This window comes from Sebastes fasciatus, chromosome 20, assembly GCF_043250625.1.
Source record: "Sebastes fasciatus isolate fSebFas1 chromosome 20, fSebFas1.pri, whole genome shotgun sequence".
NCBI lineage: Eukaryota > Metazoa > Chordata > Actinopteri > Perciformes > Sebastidae > Sebastes > Sebastes fasciatus.
Genome location: NC_133814.1, coordinates 26,341,826 through 26,357,977, shown reverse-complemented (window position 1 = coordinate 26,357,977; position 16,152 = coordinate 26,341,826). Strand labels below are relative to the sequence as shown.

Here is a 16,152-nt window from a genome sequence, read left to right as displayed (position 1 = left end):
ATTTTTGCACTCGTTTTTTTAATTTATTTTATATTTATTTTTAAATGTCCTTATTTATTTATTTATTTATTCCTGCACAATTTTTTCCTTTGCATTTCACCCCCTTATTTAATTCCCAAAACATTTATTTCTGTATTATTTACACATTTCTTTTTACATTTCTTTTTGCATTTCTGCCTCATCATGCAAATGAGGGTGCTGTCAATAAATGCATAAATACATAAATAAATACAAACATTTAAAAATAAATATAAAAAATAAGTGCAAAAATAAATAAATAAATAATGAATGCAAAAAAAAATTATATATTTAAAAATTATTACATAAGGGGATTAATACAAAGATAAATAAAGAAGCAAATTTATTTATTTATTTATTCATGATCTCAGTAAGTTTTTCTTGATTCTAAATGTCTGTACTTTCCTCTCAGGCCACCCTCCACTCCACAGCCAAGGGCAAGGCCAAGATACAGAAGAAGATGGAGAAGAAGAAGCAGGTTGATGGAACGTTCAAGATCTACGAGGACGGGAGGAAAAGTGTGCGCTCGCTATCCGGCCTGCAGCTCGGCAACGACGTCATGTTCCTCAAACAGGGCACATACGCCAACCCCAGGGAGCGGTCTCGCCTCAACATTCGTGACATGTTCCCCCGTGACAATGACGACGACGACACCGTCTCCCGTGCCATGAGCGACCCGGGCCTCTACGAGGCTGCGTATTCGGAGATCAGCGCCGACTCCGGACGTGATTCCCTGTTCACCCGACCCGGGCTCGGCACCATGGTGTTCAGGAGGAACTATCTGACCGGAGGTATGTATGGTATCGGGGCACGGGATGAAGGGAGCGTAGTAGGGAGTGAACCCGTGGGCCGAGCGCCTAATGTTCGTCTACGAGGACATCTGCCTCGGCATTCGCCCAGCTTTGATCAGGACAGTATCGGCAGCGCCTTGAGTCTGCAAGAGAGAAACCTCCAGGAGTTGCCCTGGGAGGAGACTGATGTCGGGTTGGATGAGGACTTGGAGCCAGAGAACAGTCCTCTGGACACCTTCCTGGCCTCTCAAAGCCTCGGTGAGTTCATGGCGATCTTCAGGAGGGAGAAGATCGACCTGAAGGCTCTGCTGCTTTGTTCAGATCACGACTTCACCAGCATTCACATCCCTCTGGGCCCAAGGAAGAAACTTCTGGATGCCTGCAGGAGACGTCTGGACACCATAGATGAACCAGAGGCCATTGAAGACACTGAGCTCTGAAGGTCAGTATGGAGAAATCATATAATGAGGCAGAAATGCATCAAGAAATGTGTAAAGAAAAGAATACATAAATAAATAATATAAATGCATAAATACATAAATAAATACGTACATTTAAATAAAAAAATAGTTGCAAAAATAAATAAATAAAATATAAATGCAAAAAAATAAAAAAAATAATAATAATTTTAAAATTAATAAAAACAAATACATTAATACATAAAATAGAAATTCTAAAATAAATGAAAGAATACAAAATAAATGCAAAAATAGATAAATAAATAAAAAATAAATACATAATTAAATAAAAGGTAAAAATTTAGCATAGGAGTGATAATAAAGGAATTAATACAAAGATAAATAAATAAAGAAGCAAATTAATTTTGTCAATTAATTAATGCCTACATTTATTTTTACATTTACTTTTTACAATTTTACTATTTTTACATTTAATGACATATTTATTTATTTATCGAGTCATTTATTTATTAATTAATTAATAAAAAAAATTTTGGCATGTTTTGTCCTCCATAGTTATATATAAATCCTGCCTCACCTCTGATTATAGTGTTTGTTTCATTAGCTTTCAGTTCTCTTAATGTTTTGTTTTTTTATACATTTCTGCCTCATTATGCAAATGAGGGGACTGTCAATAAATGGGGAAATAAAAAATAAATGGGAAAATAAATAAGGGAATTAATACAAATTGCATTTTATACCGGCTTAATGGCACCATCTAGTGGCGACTTGTGATATAACAAGAGGCCTGTAAGTCATTTAGAAGCATGACACTTGTGTTATGTAATTTTTATCAGAATACAGTCATACATAATGTTATTTTTTCTATTTATTTACAGATTAAACACTGTGAAGATGTTTTGCATACATGATGCTGGCTCCATGTACTGTTATTAATACACAATACAGTCGGTGGAGGCAACATGGAGTCAAGGCATCTGACTGAAAATGGGAAAAGAAGTGATTAACATTTTATGGGAAAGCTTTGCCACATACAAACACATGGACACACAGTCTGTCCAATGAAAGTTAGCATGACATGTTATCGTTGCGATACTGTATTAATTAATGTATCAATGAATGATTTGTGTATTAGTGAATGTACTTAACCCTTTGAATATGTTGTTTATTGTGTCTTCATTGTACAGTTTTCTGTACGTTAAACATGTTATTTTACTCCATGGCACATATGGACACATATGGTGTCTTACTGTTTATGATGAAATTGCCACAGACTGACTGTTGCTCTGCAAACACTGCAATAGTAAAAACAATGGGGTGGTATACTGTGAGGTTATGTGAGTGTGTGCTAGATAACGGTGTTATCTCACGTTGCTCCGGGGCGTATTTGGTTTCACTGAAGGTCTGTCTGTCTGTCTGTGCACTTGAGAGTATGACTGTGCATGAATGTTCATTTTATGTTGGTAAAAATCTGTTTTTGTATCAGAAGATGTAACCCACAACCATAATTATCTTTTGCTAAAATAAAGTGAAAACTATGATTGTTTTATGTGTGAATATAGGTTGATATAACCAACCAGTGTTGACTTAATAGAAGCGTCACCGCTGCACTTTTCAGTGTAATTCTCTGGCAAAATGAGTGACACTGACGACTGATTAGTGCTTGTATAAATAAAAACAACAAGCTCAAGGCTGCGGGAGGATGTTAGTGGAGCTGGCAGACGGCCTGGAGCTCTTATGTTCCCTTCTCTGAAGTATCTGCTGTCCTTTGGAGTGAAAAATACACACACTATGTTTTAAAGAGCAGTCAGCATGGCCGCAAGCCCAGAACAGTGGCCTGTCTCCAGAAAATAAACGAAGCAGCGCCGACACCAGATATATGCACGCAACTCACATGTACTCTCACCTGCGCCAACTCATAAACACTCCCTGACCAACAGGGCACATTCTTGCACACCAGCATCTTCTCCTTTTCATTCTGAGCCTCTGCCCCAGTGAAGAAATATGGAAGATGTAAACTGCCAAAATCAAAAATAAATGAATAAATAAATAAATGACTTGATAAATAAATAAATGTCATTAAATGTAGCAATAATATAAAAAATAAATGTTGCCATTATTTAATTGATAAAATGTCACATAAATTGATATTTCTATGCACGATTTTCCCTTTGCATTTCACCCCTTATTTATTTCCCCAAACGTATTTATTTCCGTATTCTTTTCTTTATACATTTCTTATTACATCTCTTCTGTTTAATCTTCCCTTTTATATTTATGTATTTATTTTTTTACATTTTTAAAATGTATGTTGCTTTTTTTTTTATTTATTATATATATTTTTTTAAATGTATTTATTTATGCATTTATTGACAGCCTCTTCATTTGCATTATGAGGCAGAAATGCATAAAGAAATGTATAAAGAAAAGAATACAGAAATAAATAAATGCATAAATAAATAAATAAAACAAATATAAAATAAATACAAAATAAGTGCAAAAATGAATTAATCAATGATTAATTAATTAAATATAAATGTAAAAATAAATTAATAAATAAATTTAAAAAATGCACAAATAAGTAAATACTAAATTAATAAATAAAAGGGACAATTACAAAAGAGTAAATAATAAGGGAATTAATACAAAGAGAAATAAAGAAATATCAATTTATATATCATTTTTTCAATTAATTAATGGCTACATTTATCTTGATTATTTTTGCAACATTTAATGACATTTATTTATTTATCGAGTCATTTATTTATTTATTTATTGTCGGTTTTGGCAGGTTCTGTCCTCCATAATGAAACAACTGAACAGCCGCTGTTAATCCACTCCTTTCTCCCTCTCCTTTCCCAGGACATTTGCCAAGGTTACAGAGATGGGAGGGGAGGGGATCTGTCACAAAGGAGCACAAGGGGGGTGAACGACATGCAGAATGTATGAGACACCAGAGAGGAGGGACAAGTGGACTCTGAGCTGAGCAGCTGCAGTTTTCTCGAGGATTTCCAGCACGGGGCAGCCTTACGTCTATCGGGTCGTGGGACAATAAAGTCCACTGCTGCAGCAGGAGTCAGCTGACAGGGAAAACAGAGAGGAAACAGTGTAGAGGGACGAGGAGGTAGAGGAGGTAGAGGAGGTAGAGGAGGAGGAGGGTGCTCAAGGCTCTTGAAGCAGCAGGAAGGGGGCTGGGCCTGTCTGACAATGCTCCTCACCAATGAGGACTTTCGAAATGCTAACTTTGACCTCTGGACTTTATACTCAGGGTGCAGCCGTGTTAAGCACTGACTGCTTGCAAGAGGACACAGACTGCATGTTTTGAGCAGCAGGACGGCAGCTGACATGCAGAGTGTACCGGAGGAGTGGAGGGATGAGAGAGGAGGAGATGGGAGGATGTTGGTGGAGAGGAAACTGGATTCAGAGATCCAGAAGAATGGAGGTGAAGAGTCACTGATGATGGAGCTGACGAGGCTGGTGCAGAAGATGGTGAGAGAGAGCAGCTGGTGGGAGAGGAGGGGGATCGATTGCAGCATCCTGGCAGCAGCATTCCTCTGTCTGCCACCTGGTGAGACAACTTTATACAGCTTTTCTTTAACAGTTGATAAAGAGGGGATGTTAACACAGCAACTAGAAATACAGAACGTGTTGTACCTTTAATGTTGATGTTTTTCAATTATCAAACTGTGGAGAACGGAACCTGCCACAATCAAAAATAAATGAATAAATAAATAGATGACTCGATGAATAAATAAATATGTCGTTAAATGTAACAAAATAATATTAAAAATAAATGTAGCTTTAATTAATTAATAAAATGTGACATAAATTGATATTTCTGTTTTAATTTGCTACTTTATTTATTTATTTTAAATTAACTAATTTATTTTTGCACTTATTTTCAATTTATATGTATATATATTTAAATGTAAATATGTATAATTTTGTTTAAATATAAATATTTATTTATGTATTCATGCATTCATTGACAGACCTTTATTTGCATAATGAGGCAGAAATATGTGAAGAAATGTAAAAAGAAAAGATTACAGAAAGAAATAAGTTTTGGGAACTAAATAAGGGGTGAAATGCAAAGGGAAATCGTGCATAAATAAATATGTACATTTAAAAATAAATAAAATAAATAAAAAATAAGTGTTTTAATAAATGAATACATAAAACATAAATGCAAAAAAAGAAACAAATACATTTAAACATTTCTAAAAATAAATACATGAATAAATAAAAGGGAAAATTAAATAGAGTAAATAAATAAGGGTATTAATACAAAGATAAATAAAAGAAAAAATAAAAATAAATATATAAGCAAATTATAACAGAAATATAAATGTATGATACATTTTATCAATTAATTAATGGCTACATTTATTTTTAATATTATTTTTGTTACATTTATGACATATGACACTCATTTATTGAGTCATTTATTCATTTATTTATTTTTTATTTTGGAACGTTCTGTCCTCCATATCTCATGGCGTGGACGTGTTACTGTGACCCCAAACATCAACCTGCCCAAGGGCTGCAGATAAAAAACACATTTACATCACATTGACGTTAATTAATATGTTCTGTTCCTGATAAATAAATGAATAAAATACAATAAACTTTCTGCAGTGACATCACATCTTCGATGTAGGAATATGTCTGCAAACATTTAATTGAATATGCATATTTTCTTTTTCTTAAACATAAAATATTCACATTTTAGAGGCCGAAACCAGTGGAATAGTGCTTAAATTATTATCAAAACTGTTTCCAGTTAATTATCTATCTATCATACTCGTATCGTAGTATCGTACATGGCCCCTTACAAATAAAATTAAATGAATAAATTGACAAATAATTTCAGCCTTATTTGTCTCATTAATTAATTAATGTCATCTGAAACTTAATCATTTTCCATCAAGCATGTTTGCATTTTTAAAATACAAGCGCAGCTCTCTCTCCACAATCCAACACTGTTGTCATAACGGGGTCACACATTCACCGTATCCTATGTGGGTCACTGGTGGTCAGCTACTGACCTCAATTAGGACCAGTTCCTATTGTGACTCATGTCACTTGATCACTGGAGTGGACAGCTATTAGCAGCACCACATGACACCTGGATCAAGCTTGTAATCTACACTTGTAGACGTTCCTGCAGTGAACGGATTATAGTGCATTCTTTCATTGCATACTTTGTGAGTTTTTCCTCTAATGAATCCGTAGAGTATATCAGTATAAGGGTGCATTTAGTCCCACGGTGCAGCTGAGGAGGCATCTGTCATTGTGTATCAAAGCTTGTGACTTAAATAGTCTGCTTTGAAATAGGAGGTGCAGTATATTAGCACCGTTTTATTGGGTTAGGAAGGAAACATGTCATCTAAAACCCAGCTGTAAGAGCCAGCCAGAGAAGCCTCGCTGGCTGCTTGTGATGCAGGGTTATTAAAGTTAAAAAGCACTTCATTAATTATTTAATGTGATCGGAGTGAGGTCATTTTTATGGAGGACAGAACCTGCCAAAATCAACACCAAACTTGATAAATAAATAAATAAATAAGCACTATTCCACTGGTTTCAGCCTCTAAAATGTGAATATTTTATGTTTTAGAAAAAGAAAATATGCATATTTAATTAAATGTTTGCAGACATACTCCTACATCCAAGGTGTGATGTCACTGCAGAAAGTTTACTGTATTTTATTCATTTATTTATTAAGAACAGAACACATTAATTAACGTCAATGTGATGTAAATGTGTTTTTTATCTGCAGCCTTTGGGCAGGTTGATGTTTTGGGTCACAATAACACGTCCACGCCATGAGATATGGAGGACGGAACATGCCACAAAAAAATTTCAACATTTTCCAGATAAGAAATACCTGCAGCAGGCCTGCTGTACTGTACTATATATATTATTATTACATATTATTCATTCATTTTTTATTTTTTATTTTGGCAGGTTTCATCCTCCATACATTTTATCATCAAACTGAATTTGCTGACAGAAAGTTTAGCTGTTAGTATAAATATCTTAATGTTTCACAAATCACAATAATTTAAATGCAGAAAATTCTGCAAACAACAGATACGTGTAAATAGAAACGGTACGCAGTGATGTCACCACGCCAGGATCCCCCTGTGTGATGAAACGGTGTCAGACACAAAACACCTGCAGGATGAAGTTACATTCTTTCACCTGATCTTCCTGCATGTCACGGTTTAAAGGAGCTCACAGATAACAGATACAACACTTTGGACCAGAGCCAACTGCCTCTTATTAATTAATGAATCACCTTGGATTGAATTCCCTGTGCTCTGTCTTACAGCCTTCCTGCTGCTGGGTTCCTCCCAGGTCCTGTGGTTTATAGCGGGCATGCTGCTGATGGGCATGGCTCACGCCGTCATCGCCTATAAAGGGACACATCTGGCCAGCCACGGGTCGCTGAGCGAGTCGCAGGCCTGGGGGAAGTTCTGGGCCGTCTTCTTCATCGAGGTCAGAAAGATATTTATCATTAAACACCTGAGGCAAAGCTTATTCTCACATATATAGCTCTGTAGCAGTGAGATTAAAAACACTACTGTGGTTTTGTGCAAGGCAATTAAAGGAATAGTTTGACATTTTGGGGATAATACGTTATTTGCTTTCTTGCTGAGCGTTAGATGAGAAGATGGATACCTCTCTCATGTCTGCAGGGTAAATATTGGGGAAAGGGCTTTTGCATATTCTGCACCCTCAGCATGGAATTTGCTCCAAAATGACCTAAAAATCAAGGAGCTGGTATCATTAAACATGTTTAAATCTAAAATGAAGGCTTTAGAAGCAGACTCTACGGCATGCCAATGTTTTTAGCCCCCTTGTTGTACAACTGACTCTCAGAAAAGTTCCTTTTTGTCCCCCCATTTGTCTTTAGATAGTTCTCTTTTAATGCAAATTTTAGTGCTTTTAGTGTTTGTGAATTGTATTTTATCTCTATTTGTGTCTCTGTCTGCAACTTTCTTTTCTTGCTGCTGACCGTCTTGGCCAGGTCTCCCTTGGAAAAGAGGTTCTTAATCTCAATGGGACTAACCTGGTTAAATAAAGGTTAAATAAAAATAAAAATATGAAGCTTCATCTAGCAGCCTAGTTAGCTTAGCTTAGCATAAAGACTGGAAACAGAGGGAAACAGCTAGCCTGGCTCTGTTCAAAGCAATCAATGATTAACATGTTATATCTCATGTGTTTAACCCGTACAAACACAGATGACATAGTGTTATGGGGGATTATGTGCAGGACTATTTCTTGGCTCCGCTGGTTGCCTGGCAACACCACAGTGACAACAAGAATCCAGGAAGTCACTCATTACCCAATACAAGAAATATAAGCCCTCGTAAAACCACAACTTGTCTTTTTCTTTACTTTGTTTCTGTACAAATTAAACAAACAAGATATACAGTGTTAATTAGTGAGTTTTAGAGGTGCTGGTTATGGAGGAGGGTACCTAAAAATAAATGAATAAATAAATAATTGATAAAATGTGACATAAATTGATATTTCTGTTTTAATTTGCTTCTTTATTTATTTATCTTTGTATTAATTCCTTTATTTATTTACTCTTCTATTTCATTTTATATTTAATTTATTTTTATTATTTTTTTATTTATATATTTATTTTTGCATTTATTTTTGCACTTATTTTTTATATTTATTTTGAAATGTATGTATTTATTTATGTCTTTATGCATTTATTGACAGCCCCCTCATTTGCATAATGAGGCAGAAATGCATAAAGAACTGTATAAAGAAAAGAATACAAAAATTAAGAAGTTTGGGAAATAAATAAAGGATGAAATGCAAACGCAAAATCGTGCAGAAATAAATGTATAAATGCATAAATGAATATGTACATTTAAAAATAAATATAAAATAAATAAAAAAATAAGTGCAAAAATATATAAAATATAAATGCTAAATAAATGAATAAATGCAAAAATAAATAAATGAATTAATAAAAATAAAAACATAAATTGATAAAAGGGAAAATCAAACAGATGAGTAAATAAATTTATGTAACATTTTATCAATTAATTAATGACTTAGTGATGTGAAGCAGGGTGAGGTATAATAATCAGTTCAGTGAACTGTTGAACCTGTGAATTCGGATGTTTACTGAACGTTCAGATGCTCTTTAGGAAAACAAAATGTCATCATAGCATCTGCTGTTCTTTGCCCTATTGGCTGCTTATCAAGGCAAATGCAAAACAAACATCCTAGAACGAGGGTGAAGTCCATCAATAGGGTTTTATGTGTTGCATCAGTGTTTTGTTGTTTGGATGTTCATAAACATGCCCATCTGTCCTTGTGTTCATCCACTCAGATCTGTGGCTCATTCTCAGCGCAAGCCGGCGTCCATGGCCACATTAAGATGCATCATGCTCATACTAATGTCATTGGACTGGGTGACTCCAGCGTATGGAAGGTCCCCTTCCTGCCTCGCACTGTCTACCTGTTCATAGCTCCCCTGGTCGTGCCCATCATCACGCCACTTGTTGCACTCGGTAAGAGGAGGCGCCAAAGCACCAAAGACGGACAGCCGGTTTAGGATTTCACTCAAATACTTCAACATTAAATGTGACTATAAACATAAAGTTGAGATAGATTTCTGACCCTCTGATCCTGTTCCAGTTCCCCTGTTACCTCGCCTCTCTCACTCAGGTGTGAGTTTATTCTCAAATATGTGATTCTGTGGTTTTGCAGCTCATCTCAAAGGACATTCTTTGGCTCTCATCGTCAGGACCGTCCTGACGGTAACACTGGGCCTGTATTCACAGTACTGGCTGCTGATCCACGTCTCCGGGTTCCTGTCGCCTCTCAGCGCTTTGCTCTGTATGCTCGTATGCAGAGCAATGTTCTCTGTGCCGTGGATCCATGTCAACATTTTCCAGGTGAGAAATACCTGCAGCAGGCCTGCTGTACTGTACATGTTCAGTACATACTGTATGTACGGAGGACGGAACCTGGCAAAATCAAAAAGAAATAAATAAATTACTTGATAAATAAATAAATATGTCATTAAATGTAGCAAAAATAATATTAAAAATAAATGTAGCCATCAATTAATTGATTAAATGTGATATAAATTTATATTTCTGTTTTAATTTACTTCTTTATATATTTATCTTGGTATTAATTCCTTTATTTATTTACTCTTCTGTTTAATTTTCCCTTTTATTTATTTATGTAATTATTTTTTATTTATTGACTTACTTTTGCATTTATATATATTTTTTTTTCTTATTTATTTATTCATTCATTCATTCATTTATGCATGCATGCACAATTTTGGCTTTGCATTTCACCCCTTATTTATTTCCCAAAACTTATTTATTTCTGTATTCTTTTCTTTATACATTTCTTTATGCATTTCTGCTCCATTATGCAAATGAAGGGGCTGTCAATATCAATAAATGCATACATTTAAAAATAAATGTAAAAAATAAGTGCAAAAAACAAATAAATAAATACAAAATAAATTAAAAAAAAAAAAAAATACATTTAAAAATGAATAAAAAATAAGTACATAAATAAATAAAAGAGAAATTAAACAGAATAGTAAATAAATGAGGGAATTAATACAAAGATAAATAATTAAAGAAGCAAATTAAAACAGAAATATCAATTTATGTCACATTTTATCAATCAATTAATGGTTACATTTATTTTTAATATTATTTTGCCAAGTTTAATGACATATATATTTATCTATTCATATATTTTGAATTTTGTCAGATTCCGTCCTCCATACAGAACAGCTACTAAATGGACTAGTAATTCACCCAGACATAGTCAAGCACATGTGTTCACCTCTCACAGATTTGGTAAAGACTGCTGGTTGTTGTGAGAGCACCTCTTGTTCCTCAAACTCAATGCAGCATTGTGTTCTGATAGATCAGAGCAGTCAGTAAACTAAAGGGATAAAAAGGAACAATTCATGCATGATTTTCCCAGATGGAGTCTGAATGCTGCAGCTCATTGTGCATTGTTCTGATCAAAGTGTGTGAAGGTGGATTAGAAAACACGGGTTCCTGATGTGAAGTCGAGGGTCTAACGGGAAAATGTTTGTTCTCTCTGGGGGGTCAGACTGAGAAACCTGTTCCTCCCAGGATCCTGATGCTGTTGTTGGCCATTGTCTTATCTTTTTCCCCCAATGAACTCTGTACTACTAGCCGAGGGTAACCTTGACTCCTATGGAGGACGGAACCTGCATAAATATATAAATGACTTGATAAATAAATATGTTATTAAATGATTAAATGTAGCAAAATAATATTACATTTTTTATATATATTTATATATAAAAATAATATTAAAGATAAATGTAGCCATTAATTAATTGATAAAATGTGACATAAATTGATATTTCTGTTTTAATTTGCTTCTTTATTTATTTATCTTTTTTATTAATTCCCTTATTTATTTACTCTTCTTTTTAATTTTCCCTTATATATATTTATGTATTTATTTTCATTAATTTTTAAATTTATTTATTTATTTTTTCATTAATTTTGTATTTATTCAGTTTCTTTAGCATTCCTATGAGATTTATTAATTTATTTTATTTTGTACCTATTTATTTATTTATTTATGCTTGATTTTTCCTTTGCATTTCAGCCCTTACTTATTTTCCCTAACTTATTTATTTCTCTTTATGCAAATGAGGGGGCTGTCAATAATTGCAGAAAAACATAAATAAATGCATACATTTAAAAATAAATATAAAAACATACATGTAAAAATAAATAAATAAAAAAATTAATACAAATAAATAAATAAAAGGGAATATTAATCAGAAGAGTAAATAAAGACAAAGACATTTATTTCTCAAGCCAAACCTGAAATTTAACACTACAGTATATACGGTGTGTAACTATTCAATCCCAGTTATTAATCAGTGAAGTATGTAACGACACTGCACTGGTCTTTGTTTGTTAAAACACCAGAAATGTAATTAACTTGTGGTTTTCAACAGATTACATACTTTATATAACCTGTGTTATTGCCTGTAGACATTGAACTCGAACTGTGTGTAATTTGCAGCACATTGGCCTCCACATGTTCTCTGCGACCAACCGACCAAAGAGGATCTACCAGATGACCCACGGAGTCCTGAACCTGCCGCGTAACCCCTTGCTGGACTGGATATTTGGACACTCACTTATCAACTGCCACGTGGAGCACCATCTCTTCCCCTTCCTGTCTGATAACATGTGTCTAAAGGTAAAATCATTACATATTATCAGTTGTGTTTTGTAGCACAAAGGGTGATGTATGCTTTACGTCACATAACAGAAAGAGAGAATAAGAATTGTTTAGTTCAGGTTAAAGAGTTCAGAGGTGGGAACAAACAGGAAGCCACTTTATTGTCCACTAAAATCAATGTATATGGAGGACAGAACCTGCCAAAATAAAAAAATAAATGAATAAATAAATATGTAATTAAAATTTAGCAAAAATAATATTAAAAATAAATGAAGCCAATAATTAATTAAATGATTGATTGATTTGAAACTGAGGTTTTATTATTAAAGAACATCGTGATAAGCAAGAAATACAAGCTTGTATTTGTTTTGATTGTGTATTTATCTCTGATAATTACACTAATGTATCACATTTAATGTGAAAGGCACATTTAAAGCAAATATTATGTGTCTACACTGATATTGACTTGTATTCTCTGGGCTCACAGAGGTTTATTTTCCATTAGAGTCGTTATTTGTGGAGGAGGAGGCTGTATAATGGTTCTTAAAGGGACACGCCACCAATTATACGCATGAATGTCAGTTCACTCATCACGAGGAGTTCGACTTCTTCTCCCTGTGAAAATAATATTATATAATGTCTTTGTTGGCTCTGGAGGACGTTTGACGTTTCTCAGGCATGAGACTTTTACAATGCAATACAATACATCTTTATTGTCCACCTGTGTGGATATTTGTCTTCGGCTCAATAAATATGTCATTAAATGGAGCAAAACTAATATTAAAAATAAATGTCGGCATTAATTAATTGATAAAATGTGACGTCAGTTAATATTTCTGTTTTAATTTGCTTCTTTATTTATTTATCTTTGTATTAATTCCTTTATTTATTTACTCTTCTGTTTAATTTCCCCTTTTATTCATTTATGTATCTATTTTTATTTATTTATGCATTTATTTATCTATTTATGCATTTATTTTTTATTCATTCATTTTTTTATTTTTTATTTTTTTATTTATTTTTTTATTCTTTTTTTAAATGTACGTATTTATTCATGTATTTATGCATTTAGTTATACATTTAATTATGCACGATTTTCTCTTTGTATTTCACCCGTTATTTATCTCCTCACACTTGTTTATTTTTGTATTCTTTTCTTTTTACATTTATTTACACATTTTGTTTTACATTTCTTTATGCATTTCTGTCTCATTTTGCAAATGAGGGGGCTGTCAATAAATAAATAAATACAGTTAAAAAATAAATATTAAAATAAATAAAAATATGTACCAAAATAAATAAATAAAAACTGAATACATAAATAAATAAATAAAAGGGACAATTAAACAGAAGAGTAAATAAATAAAGGAATGAATACCAAGATAAATATATAAAGAAGCAAATTAAAACAGAAATATCAATTTATGCCACATTTTATCAATTAATTAATGACTACATTTATTTTTAATATTATTTTTGCTACACTTAATGACATTATTTATTTATTCATTTATTTATTTTATTTTGGCAGGTTCTGTCCTTAATATACTTCAGATCTGATACTGTACCTGCATATCTATAGCAATGCACCAAGACTGGTCCCTACTGTTAACCTGATTTTTGTAAATGCAATGTCCATTTACTGTCGATACTGTTCAGTGGTTTCTTAGTTGACTTGTCTACACTTCTAAAACTGAGCCTGTGTCTGTCCTCCAGGTGAAGCCTGTTGTGTCCAAGTATCTGACTGAGAAGCAGCTTCCGTACCAGGAGGACAGCTACCTCTCCCGCCTGCAGCTTTTCTTCCACAAGTACCAGGAATTTATGGTGTTTGCCCCGCCGATCACAGAGCTGGTGGGAGTCCAGTGATGAAGAGGCAATGAAGGAGAAAAACTGTTCAGACTAATGAGCTGCTGCTGCTGCTGCAAAGCACAAGTGTTAAAGTGACCTGTTACAACCTCCACAGTCCAGGTGTGAACAGTCTCTAACATAGGTTTTAATCAATAACACATTTATGTAGTTTGATATTAGGTGCTAAAATAATCCTCATGATTTATTTTTTAAAGACTATTACATGAACTGAATAAATGTTCTTCACTTTTAGAGGTAATTTGATAAATAGCACAAAGATAAGCGCTCAACCAAAAGCCGACTTGATTATGTTAAATGGGTGCTGCATTAAAGGTCACAGCGGGAGGTTAATCGCACCTTTTGAACTGACCTGGGTCTGTTTCATGAAGCAAATTCACCTCAGTGAAGCTCTCTGCTGGTCCAGGATAACTGGTTTCACAAAGGGTTTCCATCCGCCTGCTATAACTCTGGGTTTAGGATATTGCCTGTGATTCCTACTGGGAAATAATAACGATGAATTAATGTAAAAGTTAGAGAAATGAAGCACAGCAGTAGCATTTAAAGAACTAAATACAGTAACCAAATGTGTTATAAATTACTGTGAATTTACAGTATCTAACAGGCTTTTTTGTACAATAAGAATAACTTATTGCCATTTTTCAGGATACAATTTTACAGAGCTAAATTCAAATCAATCCAAATATTATGCTATAGGATATACTGAAAACGTATTTATCATAGTAATAATATTTAACCTTTAAAGGAATAGTTCAGATGTCAGATTTATTTCAGATTTGATCAGATCATCTAACTCTCAGCAAATAAGCAGATAAGAGTATTTCCCAAAATGTTGAACTATTCCTTTAACAGTATCTGTTTGGATGTGGAGAGGAGTACTCCTATGGAGGACGGAACCTGCCAAAATAAAAAATAAATGAATAAATAAATAAATTACTAGATAAATAAATAAATGTCATTAAATTAAAATTAAATGTATTTATTCATTGTTATTAATTAATTTTTGCATTTATTCTTTATTTAGTTTTGCAATTATATTTTTATATTTATTTTTTAAATGTATGTATTTCTTTATGTATTTATGCATTTTTTGACAGCCCCCTCATTTACATACTGGGGCAGAAATCCATAAAGAAATGTAAAAATAAATATGTAAAGAAAGTTTGGGGAAATAATATATAAGGGGTGCAATGCAAATAGAAAATCATCCAGAAATAAATAAATACATAAATAAAATAGAAATGCAAAAATAAATATATAAATAAAAAATAAATGCAAAAATAAATAAATGAATTTTAAAATAAATAAAAAATAAATACATGAATAAAAAAAGGGAAAATTAAACAGAAGAGTAAATAAATAATAGAATTAATACAAAGATAAATAAATAAAGAAGCAAATTAAAACAGAAATATAAATTTATGTCACATTTTATCAATTAATTAATGGCCACATTTATTTTTAGTGATATTTGTGCTGCATTTAATGACATACTGTATTTATTTATTTGTCGAGTAATTTCTTTATTTATTAATTTATTTTTTATTTTGGCAGGTTCCGTCCTCCATATACTACAGACAGTGTTTTTAAAAAATGATTTACTGAAACATACAAAACTTGTGTTATAGCTAACGCAGGACAGACTGGTGTTTTTCAATAGTGTTGCTGTTGTTGTTGTGTCCTCAGCTCAAAGGCACATCCTTGACTAGTTACAGTAAAAACACAAATAGGTGCATCTCAGTGTGTTTGTTTTTACTGAGAATAAGAATGTTCACATGCATTTTCATGAATTAAACATTATTTTATTGCCTTCA

The 16,152-nt window shown here is 33.0% G+C and overlaps 2 protein-coding genes across 6 annotated transcripts in view; both read left to right on the top strand.

The window, feature by feature from the left end:
* The window catches only part of ush1gb (Usher syndrome 1Gb (autosomal recessive)), a 15,575-nt gene extending 10,958 nt beyond the window's left edge, over nt 1-4,617 (top strand). For 3 of the 5 annotated variants that reach the window (XM_074619358.1, XM_074619359.1, XM_074619360.1), the window contains 2 exons: nt 431-1,251; nt 4,091-4,617. In XM_074619358.1, the coding sequence (XP_074475459.1) occupies nt 431-1,249 (819 nt within the window). In that variant the 3' untranslated portion in view covers nt 1,250-1,251; nt 4,091-4,617. Of the gene's footprint in view, nt 1-430; nt 1,252-2,106; nt 2,770-4,090 lie in introns of those variants that run through there. The other 2 variants (XM_074619363.1, XM_074619361.1) reach the window with 2 other exon arrangements.
* On the top strand, nt 4,574-16,152 carry fads6 (fatty acid desaturase 6). Its single transcript, XM_074619364.1, has 6 exons — nt 4,574-4,796; nt 7,563-7,729; nt 9,591-9,771; nt 9,971-10,158; nt 12,311-12,490; nt 14,189-16,152. Exons 1-6 carry the CDS (start codon nt 4,574-4,576, stop codon nt 14,336-14,338), a joined length of 1,089 nt encoding a protein of 362 aa, XP_074475465.1. The 3' UTR covers nt 14,339-16,152.